The following is a 19550-nucleotide window of genomic DNA, read 5'->3' on the forward strand; positions in this document are numbered from 1 at the left end:
AACCGCAGATATTTAGGGGATTTCAGTTTTATTTACGTGGTTCTTTCATTGATACGCACACGCATCACGCACCTTCACCCACACACGCATCACACTCACACAATCATACCGCACACGCACACCGCAACGAAAACGAACACATTCATTTTCATTCATCAGAAGATACCATCAATATAGTATAACTCGTGTCTGTAATTAATGGTAATTTCCGTTACCAATATGACTAGGTAAGAAATTTCTTATTGTTCTAAGCGATCGTCCCTTACATGGTTGAAAGGGGTTTTCACGGCGAAAATGCCTTACAATGTCTAAGACCGATAGAGAGTATTTTAGGTTATACTCGTATTTTACCTCAATTTGCATGTTGAAAAAACTCTTAGCATTATTCTTTCAGCATTCACTCTCTACTTGAATCCACATTTAACATTCATACTTGCCATTCATTCAGACTACTCTTTTTATCTTGAAACACAAAATTCGATTTACGCTGTCTCTGTTCCTCTACGCCGCATGATGAGTAGGAAATAGTATGTATTTTGATCATAGCACCCTTGCTCCATTCATTCTGTAGATTGTTATTAATATAACAGTAAAGGAATAAAAAAAACTGCTAGCCTTATCCCATTTTTAGCAACATCTCTGAGAGGATCAGAATATCCACGTGTGGGCTTGGATTTGAACAGTTCCAAGATTTCACAGTTGTCGGTCCTTGGAATCGTTGACTTAAATGGTTCATTATTAATCTATAATAAATTTTAGGGTACAAACTATACAATTAACAGCTCACTAACTTCATTGTGATCAAAACCATAGAGAAAAAAAAGGAGGTGTTTGCATTTCGGGCATCTTGGAATTTTTTGATGACTTGATGACGTAGGTGGGTACAGCAACGTCCCCTTCACGCTACCTGTAGCTTTACCCACCTACGTCATCAAGTCATCAAAAAATTCCAAGATGCCCGAAATGCAAACACCTCCTTTTTTTCTCTATGGATCAAAACTTCTTCAGGAGAATTCTGGCAAAGTCACCTCTCCTCTTTGATTTTCACATACCCAAAACAACAGGGCAGGGGTGTTGTTCTCATTTGCTACACATTGATGTTTTGTTTTTAATGCTCTGGTTGGAGACAGGGCGAAATGCTGCTGAAACTTAAATGCCAATGCCAAGCAATGTGCAGTAATCCTAAGACGACGATGCTGCCAAGCCGATTCCTCAAAGGGAGGGTGACATTCCTTTAAATTGAAAGAGGAAAATCTTTGGTCCTGCTCTTAGCATCTTGCATGATTATGATCTGTTGCTTAAGATAACTACTGACGAGTATTTGGTGTTGCCAGAGGCGTTGTCATTTCTAGAATTCATCCGGAGGTACTGGGGAGTCATCGCGTTCTAAAGCTGCGTTCATGTTATCATGGAGTATAAAGATTACAAGCTTGGTCACCATCATCTTTATTTTTACACTTTACTTCCTATCATAACTAAATTTGATTTTCTTCATTTTTCAGAGCCAAAATAGAATTGGGTGACGTGACACCACACAACATCAAACAATTAAAACAGTTAAATACAGTAGTATTTCCAGTATCATATAATGAAAAGTTTTACAAAGATGTCTTGGAGGCAGGAGAGTTAGCAAAATTAGGTAAGCTATCCCTTATTTATTTCTCCTAGAGCGTCAGTGAGGTTCAACATAATTTGCTCTTCTACAACAGCTGCAAATCGCATCAAATACAAGTTCTTTAAAAACTCAGGCACGGCCACCCGTGCCAACATAAGGGGTTCCAACAGTGATTATCACTTCAGAAAGGTCACATTGTATTTGCTGATTAAAACTTCAATTACATTTTCTGAGAACAGTGTTTTGTTGTATGTGCTGTCATCGCAGCTGCTGCCTCAGTTATTTTATTTAGTATATTTTCCTTTCTTTTCTACTTTTTAAATACATTTTTTTTCCTTTTTTTCTTCCTTTTTTTTCTAATAACTGCAGAAGAGCTTTTTTATTTCCTTTTTTTCTTTGTTGAATCTTAGAACATACTGACTAATTTTAAAATAAAATTTGTTCATTTTTCAGCATACTACAATGACATTGTTGTTGGCGCAGTTTGCTGTAGAATTGATCCCAATAATGGAAGGCGGCTGTACATTATGACCCTCGGTTGTTTATCGCCATACCGACGGCTGGGAATTGGCTCCACCATGGTAGAACATGTTTTAAATTATGTTGAAAAGGATGGAAACTTTGATAGTGTCTATTTGTAAGTGTTCAAACTTCTCTCTCTCTCTTTTTCAATCGTTGCTTTCTTGATCAAGTTATCAACAGTGGGCAGAAAAAAACCTGATGAAATTTAAGAATGTCTTTCAAAGACATCAATATTTGAATAGGGTTGCCACATCTAGGAAAACCTCGATATGTCAGGGGAAAATTTTTGAATCACCTTCATTTGCCTTCTAGAATGAGTTTGACATTTTTAACAACAGATTTTGCGTGAAAACGATTTCAAAATGAGTCTTTTCAACTATCTGGCACATCTTCAATTGTCAGGGAATTTGATTAAAATGTTACAGGGGAAACAAGGAAATGTCAGGAAGTTTCATTTTCTAAACTCTGTGGCAACCCTGTTCAAAAGCCAAGGAAAGAAATTAGATTCTATTTTCATGTGGACGGGTCATTCCATGTCAGTTTAAGCAATGAATTTTCATGAAAATGATGGGGTTTTTTTTTTAAATAAAATTTTGTAGGCATAGAGAACCATATGATGGTATGAGTCTCACACAATTTTGTCTCCCTGTGACCAATAGAACTGGAGTTACAAGGGTTCAAGGAAGGCAAAAAACCTTGAGGCCAAGGACTCCTTCAATGTAATTAAATCATAACTCTGGTGCTTATCAAGCTACAAAGCTCAACTTTGCCTTGTTTTAGAGCTCTATCTGCTCTATTGAAAAACTAGTATTTGATATTATTTTTGAAAAGAAGGGTACTTTTTCCCCTGATTTAAACTTTTGGGGGGCTATTAGGGTAAATAAATGACCAATGCGTAGCATCCTAGTGCGCAAGGGTTGGATGGAATGACTCCTCTTGCGGAATGTCCACCTGTGCCATAGTATCCTTTTTTAAACGGGGAGCTTAAAAAAACGCATACTCCTCTCACAGATAGTGAAGTTATGAGTGTATTTCAAACTTTCCCGATGCGCCCATCATGATTTTTAAGCCCTTTTCTATTAGGAACTACTCCTCCTTTTGCTCCAGCTGTAGTTTGCGACAGGCCAATTTGGACTAACAAATTTCTTGATTTAACGGATTGTCAGCCCTGTGAGATCCGATGAATCGAGGTCTTACTGTATAAGTTGCTCTCAGCGTCCTATTCTTCGCTTCACTTCTTTTTTTTTTTATAGAACCATTTGTTTATGAAGCTGTGAAGATCTTGCTCCTGGAGTTAACATCCATTACATTGCATAGAAACTGATTCCCATAATTTTTACTCACCAAATGTTTTTCTAGCATACCTTCATGATAGGAAGAGATAGTTTCTATTTCTAGGTTTGCATTGATTCTCAGAAAACTGGTAGAGAAACACTAAAGTTTGAACGTGAAGATATAATAATTTATTATCAACACTACGTGCCATTATTTCAAAACATATAAAAGATCAACCAAACAAACAAATATTTTACAGTGATGATTTGTCCTCATTTTATGAGAATTTCTTGTGATTTTCTTAAGAATCTAAACGTTTCTAAATAAATATCACAATTTTTTGCCGAAGCTCAAGTAAAACATCAACTTACGCCTAAAAGAGTCTCTTATTTTGTGACTAGATGTGTATTTCACTATTAAAATATTACATAAACAAATAAAAAAAACTCTTTCCAGAATTGAAAAATTAAAGAAAAAGTTAAAATCGCAGTTTTATTTTTTTTTTCAGTTTGTTAAATGAATGATATTTATTGAGATGAACCAAAAAAAATAGTAATAATAATTGCCCCACTCAATATCAAGGACCTTGTTTGAGTATTTAATAGGTCTATAACTTCAGGACATTTCTCCTGAAGTCAACAATGGAGCACTAGACAGGGTAGGAATTTAAGAATTCTGATAAAATTTTCCTCTTCAAAATTTCTAGTAGAACATGATTTGTGCATCAAAAATCATTGAAATCAACTCCCAACCAAAATATTTACGCTTTAAGAAATTATGCAAATTTCCAGCTCACATGTAGTACGACAGTCTATTCAGATCAAATTGCCCTCTACAATGGTCCTGTTGTTAGCAGGAACAGCAGGTTTTTCAAAAAGCAGCGCTCTCTCCCCACCCTATGTTGTTCAAAATGTTTACAACGTGCAATAGCTGAGGTTATGCACCCATATTGGGGTTGTCATATTTTCACACTGCCAAGGCTGTTATGGTAACATTCAGCGTGTGATCCAACTCAAGTAGATAATGGTTTTTTTTCATGAGCAGTAAGTTAGAATTCATGCATCAAACAATTTTAATAATATCTTTTTTGGGAGTTCCTGTCAGTAATTTTTGTAATACTGTTGTGTTCTACATGGAGTTTTGATGAGAAAGCGCACGTCATAATGCTCGAACTCACACTTTGTCTAGCAGTTCATTGTGTACATTAATTTTAACTTAAGTACCTTATCACAAAGGGAAAGTGTAAAAATTCAACAAGTTAAAGCACAAAAATCTGGAAGAAGTAAAAATCTTCTCCTCATTTACCTGTAGCAATATATTACTGGACGGATAAATCCTTATACTGCTGAAAATTTACGAACTCTTTTAGCGAGGTTATTAAGTATTTTCAACTGATCATGAATATACTAATTTTCCTGACACAATCTTACCTTTTTGTCCTTCAAGAGAGTAGAGAATAGCTAGCAAATCTAAAAGCATGTAAAGTGGAACTAAATAGTATAGTACTTTCTCATTGTATTTTTCTTGATTTATTGAAGGAATGTGAGAGCAACGATCTTAGTTGGTGGGTACTCATCTAAAAATGAACACACACTGAAAAAATTCATTTCCATCGACATATTGAATGAACTTTAGGACTAGTTGAAATGGGTTGGAGGCACCCATTTTTTTTAAAATTATTTTCTGAAAGTAGGGAATGATCCAAGCCTCTTGGAATTCATTCAGATTTTGTTAACCCTAAATAAGAAAGAAACTCCGCTTCGGAATGCCAAGAATGGGACCTGTTGGAAACAATATTTCTGGTCATTTTTGGCAGGTTCAGCTCCAGATACTGCAGGCAAACTGGGGGAACTGTGTTTGCCGATTGGCCTAACTTTGTTTCAGGCGTAGCCTGCTATGTCAACTGGACTGATGCCTAATGATCGGTGGAATTTTGTCTTTCCTTGGGAATGCTTTTGTGAACCTTCTGGCTTGAGGAAATTTTAAGTAGGAACCTGTTGAACCATATTAAAATCTTGCGAAATTTCCTTGCCACTGCTCCATTCAATATGAAATACTGGCTATGTTGAAATCAATATATTAGACTAAATCTATTTTACCTAATATCATCAGGTTTTCTAACAGGATATTTGAGCTAGTAGATATTTACCTAGGTAATATTAACCTACTCATAGTTGTTAGCTATGTAGAAGATTTTCAATCATTAACACAAAATGGATGAGATAAGTCATAGTCTTTGAAGATATCCTAATTAGTTTGCTTTTTTCTCTAATCACATCTTTCTGTTTAAAATGAAGCTACTTACATTGTCTGCAGTACAAAAAGTCATTAGTGATGATATGCTCACATGGAAATGTGAGTGTTAACATTCTTAACTAATTATTAGGTTGCTTAGCTGTCTAAACGAGTTCCTCCTAAAGCAGAAATGAAAAAATACTTATAGAATGGTTTCCCATTAATTAATCTGTGTTAAGGTTTCTTAACACCCCCTTCATATCATTTTTGGGAATTGAAGTTTAATCAAATTTGTCTTTACTCTAATGAGATATACACATGTACGTAGTTATGACAAAGTGACTTTTATATAGCTATCATAAAAGGATTGATTTAGACGCCTTATGGAACAAATACCAATAGATAATACTTAAAGATTTAACTATCACATAGCAGATAGGTTACAACTTAAAACCGATGATAATAATCAGTTTTTAAGAGAGTCATCTATGTTAGCAAAGTGGGAGGATAATATTTTGATTTCATCAAATAAAAAGGAACCAAAGTTTAAGATGAAACTCATATTCTTCCTGTTTGCCTGCTAACCTATGATTCTAATAGTTAATGGTGGTGGGAAAAATTGCTAACCTATGATTCTAATAGTTAATGGTGGTGGGAAAAATTAGAGTTACAGTTCTGTGGAGGATTCTGCTAACTGGTTATCTCTTAGCTAACTGTGTTTTCCCTTTAAATTTTGCGTCATTTTCGTTTAATAGATTAGTTTATTTTAAAATTACTGGAACCATTTAAAAAAGGAATGGGAAAATCGAGTTATGATGTTCGTTTGAAATGAAGCATTTGTATCTCTTTCTGAGGGTCAATGTTACCTCTATATAGAGGCGTTCTATTTGTATCACAATATATTTTACAAGGAAATACAGTTAATGGAAAATGTATTAAAACTGCATGTAATTCTGAAGTGTAACCTTGCTTTGATGCATTTAAGGAGTAGTCAAAAGCTATAAAATTCTGGATATTGAGGAGACGAAATAATGAGCATAATTTAGGTTTGAATATGCTTGAAAAATTTTAGAGGTGCAACTTTTCCTGGCGTCAAGAGAGTTCAAACTTAGTTTTTCTCAGTCACTCCAAATTCTAAGGCACTAAACAGCTCTGAGGTGGATTTCTTACAGAGTCAAAGATAATCTTGATATTCAAAGACATTGTTTAAATTTTAGCTGCAAAACTCTGAAACAAAGGAAAAAGTTTGAATATCAATAAAAGAGAAAATGAAAAGGTCAATTCAAAGAGAGGATAAACTATGCAATACAATTGTATAAGTAGTTAAGCCTAGTATGTGAGCGTGTTCTTTTTGCTAGTTTGAAGAGAAGACACAATTGGTGCTGTTGTAATTGGGAGGAGCCAAGCTCAGTAGACTCCTCCCTCATGGTGCATTGCATATTTTGTAAACAGCCCCTTATCTGGCCGCGTAAGTTCATGTTATGTCAATGTTCCAGATAAATACACTCGCTAATTTTTGGATTGCTATGTTTCAGACATGTTCAACTAAACAACGATGGAGCAATCGAATTCTACAAAAAATTTGGCTTTGAAATTGTAGAGACAAAAGAGCATTACTACAAAAGGATTGAACCTGCAGATGCGTATGTTCTAGAAAAAAATTTGCGGCTTAAAATTAAGTAAGGAACTGTACCCAATCCCAATGCAAATTCCTTAACTTATCTCATTCGCCGCTTTACATCAGCCCATTTTCATCCTGCAAGTTTCATTTGCAAATCATGATCGGAATCTGAGTTTTTGGACTTGCAAGACTCTTAATTTGTTACTTATTTGTATGTGTTTTTACTCTTGAACAAATTTAATCCTTAAGAATTGTACTCTATCAGTTCTTACAAAGAACTGATTTTATAGACTTCAGAAGGAATCTTGATCCTCTAAAATGGATTAGGACAACCTATTGCTGAGTCTTTTGGTCTATATCCTCTGAAAACGTGAAACATTTTCTCACGTCAGTCACTGAAAAATTCTATCACTAGCCTAGGTAAATTCATCACTATAGCTTCAAAGCTCATTGTTCTCATTTCAATTTTGTTTTTTGTTTTTTGAAAGGAAAATTTTCTTCCTCCAACTTTGTATTCAATACTTTTCTCTTGAGTCATTCAGAAGCTTTAAAATTGACAGTTTTGATTTCTTCTGATTTTACTAAGCTACAAAGATCCAGTGAATAAAGTTAAAATCTCTGACCAGCTGTATTAATTTTACAGTCGGAGCCAATTTAAAAAAAAAAAAATTATCACCAAATCAATATCAGCTTCAGCTGCTATCAAAATCAGCTTTGATATTTGAAGAGCGGAAATTCAAAACCTTGTAAGTGATGTCAGGAGTTGCAAAGAAAGCATGCTGTTTCTCACTCTGAAAGAACTTCAATGTCTTTGCTTTATTGAATTTTCATCAAGACATTTGCCCCATATGTATTTTGGTCTCATCTCCATGATAAAAATTGTTGTTGTCAGGCCACCATATTCTGATAAAATGACTAAACAATTGTGCTATCTTACCAACACCTAATGTCGCTCATCAAGTTTCGAGTTTCCGCACTTCGTATGTAGAATGGGCCTGTTGCTCGCAAGAGACACAGCCAAATAATTTTACTTTTTACAGGTAAAATCGCATGAAAGTAACGTTGAGCACATTCAAAAGTTCTGAGATCCATTCCTTAGGGCACGATCTGCGAAGTTTGTAACATGCTTTTCCAAGTATCCTCCATCTGCGGGCAGTTTTTTTTCAGTCACCGCCAACCAGGTTTGCTCAGGCAGAGGAGTAAGAAAAATTGACCTGAGGAAACAAACGATTTAACTATTTTTTTCTATTTTAGGATCTAAATTGTTTTCAAGCATTTGTTTTCTTTTGCTTTCTTAATTCTGCAAAAACAAAATCTTTGAATCAATTGAAATCTTACGCAAGGAGAATTTCTAACAGTTTGCGAGATTGTTTACTTAGGTTAGGTCTCTCTCTGGGCAAACCTGACTGCGAACCACCAAGAAAAACTGCCTGGATGTGTGCAAAAATTGAAGAGGCGTGTTACAAACTATGCAGATTGCACGCCAAGGAGTGGATTTCACACTTATTTGATGTGCTCAAAGTGATTTTCGAGGGAATTTACACTTGGCGTGCATATTCAGTTGGCTGTATCTCTTGCAGGCAACTGACTCATTGTCCTCCACATGACTATGAGTCAAAATGAAAAGTCCTAGGGCTGACAAAGAATCTTCAGGATTGCTTTTCCCCAAAAAAACCTGAAATCTATACGGAGTCTTATCAGACAAAATAATTATCATGCAATCAAGGAAAAAATAAATTTGAGGATATTATTGATAAAATTACAAAATTAAATCATGTTTCTTTCGAGTACTGATAAAAGGCCACGTTCATTGAAAAGGAATCATTCAAGGAAAGATTCGAATGACAGACATATTTTACATATCAGGATCCATTTATACGATTTAAGGTGTTCTAAGTCCTGAAAATAAGCAAAGAATAACCTTGCGTTAGATGAACCACTTGAACATTCCTCTCATTGAATATAACGCAATTGTTGTTGTCTTGTGGTGTATCTTGTTCATATCAACTCTTGCTTTACACCCATTCTGTTTTTCCGAGCCCTACTAGTTGCTTGTTGAACCAATCGAAATGAAAGTCAGAGATATGCATAATCTCATCATAAAGGTGCTCGATCATTCATTCACAAGTTCCTATGCATTGATAGGTGATTGGTCACAAGTGTGAATTCGATGTTAGACTACAATAATTGTGACTATGAATGATAGAAATTATTTTTGTCATTTACACTTACATCAAGACGCCTTTTTTTTCTTTTTTACCACTCGCATCAAGACATTATCAGCATTAAGGGGTTTTATTATTCATCACATTTGCTCCTTGGTAATCCATACACTAATTTAATGGCTACGCTATTGTTTCATATTGCAGTTTTGATGGTTCAAATGTAAACTTACACATGTAGGGAATAGAGGCCAAACAAATCTCAAAAAACAGACACATAACCTTTTGGTATTAGCACAGTTTGTAATAAAATGCGTCCAGGTGTTTCTTGCTGACAATATTTTTCGTGTTTAGTGAGCCATTTATTGATTTATGACTTGTTGATGACGAAATTTAAAAAATGAACACAGTCAAACAGAATTTGGCCATGAGATTATATTTGATTGTTTTGATTTGAATCATCGCAATTATCACAGATAGCGCTGAGCACTTCTACAGTAGATTGCCCATTTTCAATAAAACACAAAAAATTATACCATGAATCGCCAATGAATAAGTTGAATACTGCAAGAATAACGTAGCCACTAATTCAGTCGATTACCATTAATGTTGCAGTGTCAGCTGCGACAGTGATATTATTTTACATTAGACTTATAGCACTTAGCTGTGAAGACTGGCGTCACACTTAAACTAGGGTTCCTTCTCTCACTGAAATTCTGGCGAACCTTACAGATTTCTTGATATACCCTGTTTTGATTTACTCATTCCATCAGATTTCAGCAAATGAATTTCCCTCCGATTTTGGTCAAGACCAAGGGAATGTTCTGCATTTTATTTCCTAGTTCTGTTCAGATCAATTCTTCCATGTCACAATCAATTGACAGGTGGTGGCTACTTTATCGATGTAAGAGTCTTAGAATGGAAGCCGTAACTTTCTTTCTATCTCTTGTTTTTTCACTAATGTAATTAATGTCGAGAACTGTCGGTACCTATGTGTTTAAATTTAAGTTCGTTACCACAAATAAATTGGTTTAATCTAAGATCTTAGTTCTTTTTTTAATTCTTTCCTTCAGAAAAAAGCTAAAAGGCACGCAGATTTGTGTAGGTAATCAAGAGGTTAGATTACTCGGTGAGAGATAAATAATTTAACTGTAGCACATTACTGACGGGTCTACGAAAGGGACCTTCTCTTCTGGGATGAATTTTCTTTAAGTTTTAGCAAAATCTCAAACAGTGTTTTTTTACAATCTAAGAATTTTTGTCTCAGAACTTTAGTGCACGTATCTTCTTTAATTTTTGAGCTTTTAGAGTTAAACTTGCGCCAAAATTTCCTAATTTTCTTCCTTTATGCATTTGAAAGAAGTCAAAGTAAATTTACTCTTGGAAGATAAGGTTTCTTACAGAGATCCAATCACATTTCTAAAGAGATAAATGGAGAGTTGGGATGAGTGGGAAAATATCATCTTGAGAAAGTTGCATTCCAAGTTTTGAAATGGTACCAAATACAGTTTATGATTGCTTATAAAATTCATTATGAAAATTTTACGGTCATTTTATTATCAGAAGTATTTATTTTATAAAAATTAAGAAAAGAAAAAATATGTTTTTTGTTTGTATTTTTATACTAAAAAAGCCACTTTCCATGAGGATAGAGCTGCTGATTTTTTGAAGAGCTTCTTGTGGCAGAAAAGAAAAGCCAGGAAAATCTGCATTCTGAAGAAATAAAGTACATTTTGGTTAAAAAAAAAAACTATAAATCTAGTAATCTCAAAAATAGTACAGCAAGAAATTTAGGAGCCGTGTTCCAGAAAAATGTTGCTTGCTATCACTGTTTCTCTTTCAACCTCCTCATCTAAATCAGCAGAATTTCGATTTCCGAAGCCAGTCACTAAAATTGAGGGGCTTAGAGGCCAAGGCGCATAAGTGCAGTTTTTGCTTAATCTTGAAATGTGTGTTCTAAGTTTCCAAATTACATTGATCTTTATGGCAGAAAAAAAGTTCAAACTGACTTTTGGATGCTTAAAAATTGGAATTTGGGAGCGAACTTTTTGCAGCATACGCATTAAGACTAGTTTTACTTGAAATCATTAATATCTCAATTCTTTCAAAAACTGCACTTATGGGCCTTGTCCTCTAAGCCCCTCAATTAATCAAGGCAAAAATTAAAATATTCTAAGTCGCAAGAAAAGAAAAACAACATACTTACTAAATAAAGCTCAGTTTTTCAACGTGATTTCACAGAAGTCTTGGAATACTTTCATTTTGATGCTTAGTCCCTCCCCTTGAAAGGAGCAAAGCATTCACAGCCGCTTTCATTGATTGGTTTCTTTTCCACTTTTACTTGCTTGATATTTGAAATTCCCACGCCTTTAACACCGGAAAATCTACCGCTGCTCCTCTTAGATGAACAGGACTCACTGGTATCTACGTCAACTTAAAAACAAAGAGAAAAGTAAATATTAAAACAAGGTGGCCACAGCCGGGGAATACCAGGAAATGTCAGGGAATTTTCAGAAGTCAGGGAAAATTATGAAAATGTCAGGGGCGAATTGTCAAGTCACCTTCACTTGCTGTATTGAATGGATTTGATGTTTCATACAACACATTTTACCTGAAAACTATTGCTAATAATTTCTTACTGACCACCTGGCTGGCATATCTTCAATTGTCGGGGACTTTCACCAAAATGTGTCAGGGAATTTCATTTTCTAAATTCTGTGGCAATCCTGTTAAATTAGGGAAAAACCTTAGAGCATGTAAAATTTTAACAAGAAATTTTAAGGTAAAAGCTCTTTAACTGAGATTAACTGACACTCATTCTGCCGCTATTATCAAATCCGTAATTTTTCGTTGCCAAAACTGCACGATCACTGCATGGATCACTGGATAAGGAGCGAATCTCAGCATTAAGATACTTGTTATCTCATCAAAATTTCACACAGAACACAAAATGGACGACAAAAATTACTTAAAGAAACTCCTACCCAAGATAATAACGTTCCTTAATGCACAAATTTAAATTTTTTGCACATGAAAAAATCCATGATCTACTTGAGTTAAATTGCACATTAAACATTGCCAACACAGTCTCTGAATTATGAAAATAAGACGCGAAGATATCTCAGCGATTTGGTTCAGCTATTGTGCTTGTTTACATTTGAAACAGGTACAGGTTGATGAAGGAAAATACGGAGGCTGGAAATTTTCGGCAAATCAAGCTTTAAACGTTTAAGGGTGCAGTGCTTCTGGTATAGAATTAAATATTTAGGAATTCGTGCTAACCAGTGTGCTCTGATTGTCTGCAGCGATGCGCAAGTCAAGCTAACCAAGACAGGTACATCTAAGACTTTTAACCCTGTATTAAAAACATTTCCCCTTTTTGCTGTTTTTGGAAAATGTAGGAGGGCCTTCCTACATTTCCGCATGCCTGTCCAGGCACATAATTCAGCATTTTCTGCCCGCTTGAAAACGATTAAAAAAGCTATTAGTTACTCTTTAGAGGAAATATCGATCAGCGCAAAGTAGAAATGCTTACGTTTCAAACACTTGCCGATCAGTGTCTTGGCTGCATTTAAAGTGCACTCATCTACGTTCGGGGTAACTAGAACCTTGCTTTTATCGCTGAGCGAATTTGCACTTCTGTAAATACATAACTTGGTTCTTGTGCTCTTCGATTCTTCCTTGACGGTCTGAGGGCTTTCTTCGACAATCTGACTGATTGTAAGGCAAGTACTCTTGGTTGCGATCGACTGGGCACTCGCACTATCAAAACTTGTTTCAGAAGAACTGGGAATTGATTCGCTACTGTAGGAGTAGTCACACTGAGAGGCGACTGATTTTGATGGTGAGTTACATGTTTGCCGAATCTCATACTCTTCGAGGGATTTGCAATTAGTATCAACCGATATGGGTGACAGGTTAAGGGATTCGCATATTGGTTCACCTGATTTTTGAGGAGAAAAATCATGGAAGTCACAAATCAGATCAGCTGAATTGGAAAGTGAGTAGGATTTTCTGGTAGATGTGTTGGGAGAAACACATGATTTTCTGGTAGATGTGTTGGGAGAAACACATACTTTTTCATTGTGAGGTGCAGTTGCACATGGGTCTGCTTTGACTGAGGCTGCTTCTGTTCCTTCTTCAGCGGGCATATCTAGCATCTCCCGAATTCTACGACAACAAAGCTCTGAGCCCTCATTCGCTTCTTTGTTTATCTACAAAAATGAAGAATTTGAATAAATAAAAAATCTTGATGGATTTGTAAGACAGAAAAAGTTAAAACATCTCAGCAGAAATATTATGTGTTCTCTTCTGCTGATTCTTCAGTGAAAGCTTAGATTACAGTTCAACTGAAATGTATGTTTAAAAGGGGTGCATGCAAAACGGGCTATTTCGGGCTCAAAGTGAATACCTTGAAGACTTGCCCTATTCATTTCAATGCCCGATTGTTACTTGAAAACCAAGGAGTTTTGGAAAACGCGGTTTAAACGAGTGCTTTCAACGTGACAAGAGCTTTCAGAAAATGTATAACACTATAGGGGTTTGTCAACTTCAGCTCGAGTTATCGTCTCTGAAGCGCAGGAAAGCTAAAAAAAGACCCACTTTTTTTTCACGTCCGGGCCAATTCCAAAAAAAGCCATTTTTTAATTTTGATGAAAAACTGATTTGTTGTTCCTGACTCTCTGTAGCCCTTTTAGCTCTTCACTGTATGCTGGGGAAATGTTTTGGTCGCAAATTATAAGAGCGGAAAGGAGAGAGGTCGGAGAAATCGGCTATTTTAAACTGTGTGTGCGGCGTTGATCGGAGGACACTGGCAACAATGCGAGTTCGGCCGAGGAATATGATTGGCAGAACTGAACGGAAGGGGATGTTCTCCTACCGATTAATGCTGCGCGCGCAGTTTAAAATAGCTGATTTCCCCAACCTTCGCTCCTTTCCGCTCTTATAACTTGCGACCAAAACATTTCCCCAACATACAGTAAAGAGCTAAAGGGGCTACAGAGTGTCAGAAACAACATATCAGTTTCTCATCAAAATTAAAAGATGGCTTTTCATGGAATTGGCTCGGACGTAAAAAAAAAGTGGATCTTTTTTTAGCGTTCCAGCGCTTCGGAGGCGATAGTGTTGAAGTTGACAAAACCCTAGAATGTTATACATTTTCTGAAAACTCTTATCACGCTGAAAGCGCTCGTTTAAACCGCGTTTTCCAATACTTCTTGGTTTTTGAGTAACGAATCCGCGAAAATTTAGCTGATTATTCACTTAGACTCTCCGCCGCGTCTCCCCAAAATTTTTAAGGAGCTTGAAACTTTGGGAAAAGTTCGGGCATTGTTTGGTGAATGAATGGGGCAAGTCTCAAAGGTATCCGCCCCAAGCCCGAAATGGCGCATTTTGCTTGTACCCCTTTGAAGGAGGCTGCAACAATGGACCACTAGACAAGGTACAAAATTAAAGCATTCTGGTGCATGTTTTCAATGAAAGTTTCATGTAGAACATGATTCATTGGGGCAACAAAAATTGCTAAAATTAACTCAGAGTTGAGATATTAAACGTATTTGATGGATGAATTCAAATCTCCAGCTCATGAAAAAATAAAACTCAATGTGAGTCAAAGCTCGCGATAAACATTGCCGTATCAGTCTCTGCAGCATGCAAAAATGAAAACCTCAATTTTGCTGCTTCCACTCAGTTGTTGCACGTTGTTCACACTTTATACAACACAGGGTAGAGATGTAACACTGCTTTATTAAGAAACCGTGATTTAACTTACGTTGAGAATTGTTTTCTAATGAGCGGGCAATTAAAATTTCTCATAACCAATGCTGGCTGAAAACATTAATATATTGATTAAATGTTGATTTAAGCAATTTTCCTCACCCAAACGATGTTTTCCGTGGAATTTTACTTAGGAAACAAGTATTGGAATATGTACTTAAATTCGTACCCTGTCTAGTGGTCCATTTATAAAATTTTGTTTGTCTTTTCAAGCATGATTCATAATTCCAATAATTTTCCACCCAAGAAATTTGCTCAAGTTTGAGAAAACCCATAATTAACCCGTGCCATAAAATTAAAAAAATTCACTGCTAGGCTAGATAGCATTACCATTTTTTTGTTGGTCAGTGTGCTGTGGCTGTGTAGTAACTGTCGTTTTGTACAGCACATTTTTATCGCGCTGGTGTGCGACAAGAGGCTCCGACTGTGGTCCTTGACCCGAATTAATCGTAGAATACTAGTTTCATGTGTGTGTAAGTCAGTGACTAATGAAAAGCTTTGGCATACACGGAAAAAATTAAATTGCTGATTTAATGATTCGATTGCTAAAAAAAGTAACAGCAACTTTTGAACGTAGATTTTACAACAAAAAAATGCTACTTTAACCACTATTGAAAGCTAATTGAACCATGGACGTGGTTAAAGTAGCATTTTTTTGTTGGAAAATCTACATTGAAACATTGCAGTCACTTTTTTTAGCAATGGACCACTAGAGAAGGTACGAATTTCAGCATTCTGATACATGTTTCTTAACCAAAATTTTACGTAAAACACGATGCACACAACAAAAATTACTGAAATTAACTCTTTACGAAGATATTTAATGATTCTTGATGCGTGAATTCAAACCACCCGCTCATGAAAACTCAATGCTCTACGTGATTCACATCGCGCGCTAAACGTTATCATGACAGTCTCTGCGATATAAAAATCTGGCAACCTCAATCTTGACGCTTTGGCTCAGTTATAGCAAATTGCTAATAGTTTGAACAACACATGATGGGAAATGAACATTGCTCGATTGAGAAGTTTGCTGAAACCGTTGTAGTGGGCGATTTGACTCACGTAGAGCTTTGAGTTTCTTGTGAGCGGGCAGTTCAAATTCCTCGTAACCAATGTGAAATAAAAACGTTAATATCTTCGTTAGGAGTTGGTTTCAGCAATTTTCGTTGTATGAATCGTTTTCTACGTGAAATTCTGGTTAAGAAACATGTATCAGATCGCTTAAATTCGTACCTTGTCTAGTGGTCCATTGAATTATTAAAGCAGCAATTTAATGTTTTCCATGTAGCAATAATCTGCGATAACTGTAGTTTTTTGTACGTGCTCCTCTGACTCATACTTGCTTCTTACTTCATACATAGAAGGAATTATGGCTGAATTTACTTCCTAATAATTCACTCTTAAGGGTTGTTAAAACTCAATTCAGACAAATGTGGTGGTTGTCTATGAATTCTAAGAAGGGATCTTTAGCCCATTGATCAATTAAAAATTACAAGATTTCAAGGCTATCGTGTTTAGAATCTTCATAAGTCATATCTTGTTGTGATATGTAAGGCATAGATAAACAAAATTAAATTGAGAAACACTTTAAAATACTGGCAAAAGTGTGACCCAAGTGATCACAATACATCAAAAATCAAAACGACTAAGAACATACTTTTAAAGTTATTTCAAAGTATTTTCTGATTAATTTTTTTAAAAGAATACCAAATGTAGCACAATATGTTGTGACTTTCAAAGACTTTTGAGGAGACTTTGTAAAATCCAGGAATTTTCAATTGCTTGATCATCTTTCAAATAGTTCTTGAAAGTACAGTAAATCCACTTTAAACTTTAGATTCTATACCAATTTTTCTCTTGCTATAAAGGAACAGAAATGTGCGTGTTAAAGTCATTCTCAGTTATTAAAGTACTAATGTTGTTTATTACGTACTAGAGCAAATGTTAAAAAGCCATGAGGGAGGCCTGGTAACACGTCCAGTGAAACATCATGGTCCATTGCTTTCATCTTCTTGGCAAAGCTGACGCAGTCATCCAGAAAGGGATCCATTTCTGTTGTCTAATTTATCAAAGAAAAGACTGAATTGAAGAGCATACAAGTAACTGACAAAACTACATTCTTGAGGCATAAATTGAGAAGAATTTTTTTCAATTCTTATAACCACAACTTTCACAGTATAAAAGAAGAAAACAAGCACTAGCTAGTAAACTAAGTTTTTTCATCAAGGAGGAGTGATCTTTAGTTGAAACTTTTAAAACACATACTTCGACGTTTATCGAACGGAGGAAGATACCTCCATTCTAAAGTTGCAAAATTAATTAGGAAGACAATTAATTTTTTACAAGAATCTACCTGTGGAATTTTTATCAATCATACTTCTTATTTTTGCATGAGATCAAAGGAAAACTCGGGGAAATACTCAAGATTCTACGGGTAAAAATACATTTTGCGAGGGGAAATTTCACAACTTTGAACTATAGTTGTGTTCATTTGTAAGAGAAACTACCATGTCATCACCCTGTAGTTTGCCCAAAATTGCTAATTGAAAGCATTGAAAAGCAATTGTAACACAAGGAATACTAAGCATATGTAACCAAGTTTAATTACAACACAAAATTGTATTAAAATAGAATTTATTTGAAGTAGAATCATTTACCATAAATAAATAATAGTATGGTCAGAGATTTGAGCATAATTCAAATAATAGTAGGTAAGTTTAAATGATAATAGATAATCGTTTTTCATACTTCGTTAAAATCAGATAATGATCTTTATTAAGTGCAACTGCATTCAATGACTAGAATAAAGTTTTAGCACAGCAGATGTATTGTGAACTGTGATGCTCGGTTTCTTACTTTGTCCACTACGGGCTGATTATTGAAAGTTTAAAGCAGCTTGATAAGACATCGAATAGCAATATATTCCATGGTTAAGATTGGGCTATGTCTTGTCGTCATGTATCTACAAAGACTCCATGATCCGGACTGCTCATTTATTCTAGAGATTTGATTATGATGTCAAAAGTCATTGGATTTCAATATTTCTCTCTGTTTCCCAAGAAAAGATGATGACCTTGTAATCTGTATCAGATATACCAAAAATTTGTATACCAGCTATATCAACAATTGGTCTCACCTGTAGCCATGGAACAAAAAATGAACAAGTATGTAATTTCCTTACCAATAATTTTATAGCTGGCAATGATTTGAGGAGGTTGTCTGGTGCCAAAATAGGAGAGAGATAGTAGTCCGCTGGTGGTTTAACAGTGAAGTATTCTAAAGGAATAGAAATTTCTTCTTCATCTAAGGCTTCAACCCTGAGGATTAATTAAAATTTTTAATGAAAATACAAAAGAAAAAAATAAAATAAAAAAAATAAACACCAGAGCTGATCTTTATTTTTAAAAGAAGAACCAATGTAGTATTAAAAGACTAGATAGCGGAGCTCATGCTTGCATCAGGGATTTGCAAAAATTTCACAAGGGACACAAGAGTGCCACTAGCTTTCTCTTAAGCACACTCTGTAGTTCAAACAAGCTCTGTTGGTTGAGGCCATGATGGCCATAATCAAGTGCGAACCGATTTGCATTGCCTTCTACAAAGGATTGTGTCAACCGCCTAACAAGCAGACAGCATTTTTTCTAGAGTCCGCACTTGGTTTCTTGGCATCCAACACCGCTTAAAACTGTTTGAAGACAAGTGTTTTCAAATTCAATCCTAAAGAGTATTCAAGGTGAATTCAGGGTTTGTAGTTCTGTGTGTTACCACCATTTTGATATGTAACTAATTTATTGTCTCCCAGACAAAGGAACCTAACTCTATTACAAGGTTGCAAAATTGACCCAAAAGAGTCAATTTCCACAAGAATGTCTAAGCAATTTTTCGTGGAACTTTTCCTGATTTTTGTGCGAAAATAGAGAAAAAATCAGCGAAATTTTCAAGTAGGAACTCTCAACAATTAACTATTGAAAATGTGATTTGTGAAAGGAAATTTTGTAATGTTTAAATGTCATTGTATTCCATCAAATGACAAACAACAACTTATGAGTTTTGTTTATATTATTTTCAATAAATTGGAGCCCTAAGAATTATGTAATAGGAATATTTGATCAAATTTTGTGGCAAAAAATTTGAAAAACCACGGTAAAAGTGTGACAGAAAAAATTTCATTGACTGATTATCAATAGTCAATGAAATTGTTTCACCATACTTTGTTTTCATCTAAAGAGGTATTTTACTTCCAAATTTGCAATAAATAATTCAGACATTAATTTTTTGAGTAGATTATCTACATCTCATTCATCTATTTTTTTAAAAATAAGTGTAAAAACTCATAATCAGT

At 35.2% G+C, this 19550-nt stretch overlaps 2 protein-coding genes across 5 annotated transcripts in view; one reads left to right on the forward strand and one right to left on the reverse strand.

Annotated features, from left to right (window-relative positions):
- Positions 1 to 67: 67 nt before the first annotated feature.
- On the forward strand, positions 68 to 10470 carry san (Probable N-acetyltransferase san). Its single transcript, XM_019044303.2, has 4 exons — positions 68 to 227; positions 1503 to 1639; positions 2069 to 2252; positions 7183 to 10470. The coding sequence occupies exons 1-4, from the start codon at positions 199 to 201 to the stop codon at positions 7328 to 7330; spliced, it is 498 nt and encodes a 165-aa protein (XP_018899848.1). The 5' UTR covers positions 68 to 198; the 3' UTR covers positions 7331 to 10470.
- Positions 3578 to 19550, reverse strand: part of Hsl (hormone-sensitive lipase) — a 32837-nt gene continuing 16864 nt past the window's right edge. The window contains exons 10-14 of one of the 4 annotated variants that reach the window (XR_011899434.1): positions 18390 to 18525; positions 17142 to 17267; positions 13374 to 13644; positions 11637 to 11863; positions 3578 to 6874 (exon numbers count right to left, since the gene is read on the reverse strand). Coding sequence is in view for 2 of the 4 variants with exons in the window: in XM_072297703.1 (XP_072153804.1) it covers positions 11700 to 11863; positions 13374 to 13644; positions 17142 to 17267; positions 18390 to 18525 (697 nt within the window). In the remaining 2 variants the exon portion in view is untranslated. Of the gene's footprint in view, positions 6875 to 10623; positions 11144 to 11632; positions 11864 to 13373; positions 13645 to 17141; positions 17268 to 18389; positions 18526 to 19550 lie in introns of those variants that run through there. The other 3 variants (XR_011899435.1, XM_072297704.1, XM_072297703.1) reach the window with 3 other exon arrangements.

The sequence above is a fragment of the Bemisia tabaci genome, chromosome 3, assembly GCF_918797505.1.
Source record: "Bemisia tabaci chromosome 3, PGI_BMITA_v3".
In the NCBI taxonomy this organism is placed as follows: Eukaryota; Metazoa; Arthropoda; class Insecta; order Hemiptera; family Aleyrodidae; genus Bemisia; species Bemisia tabaci.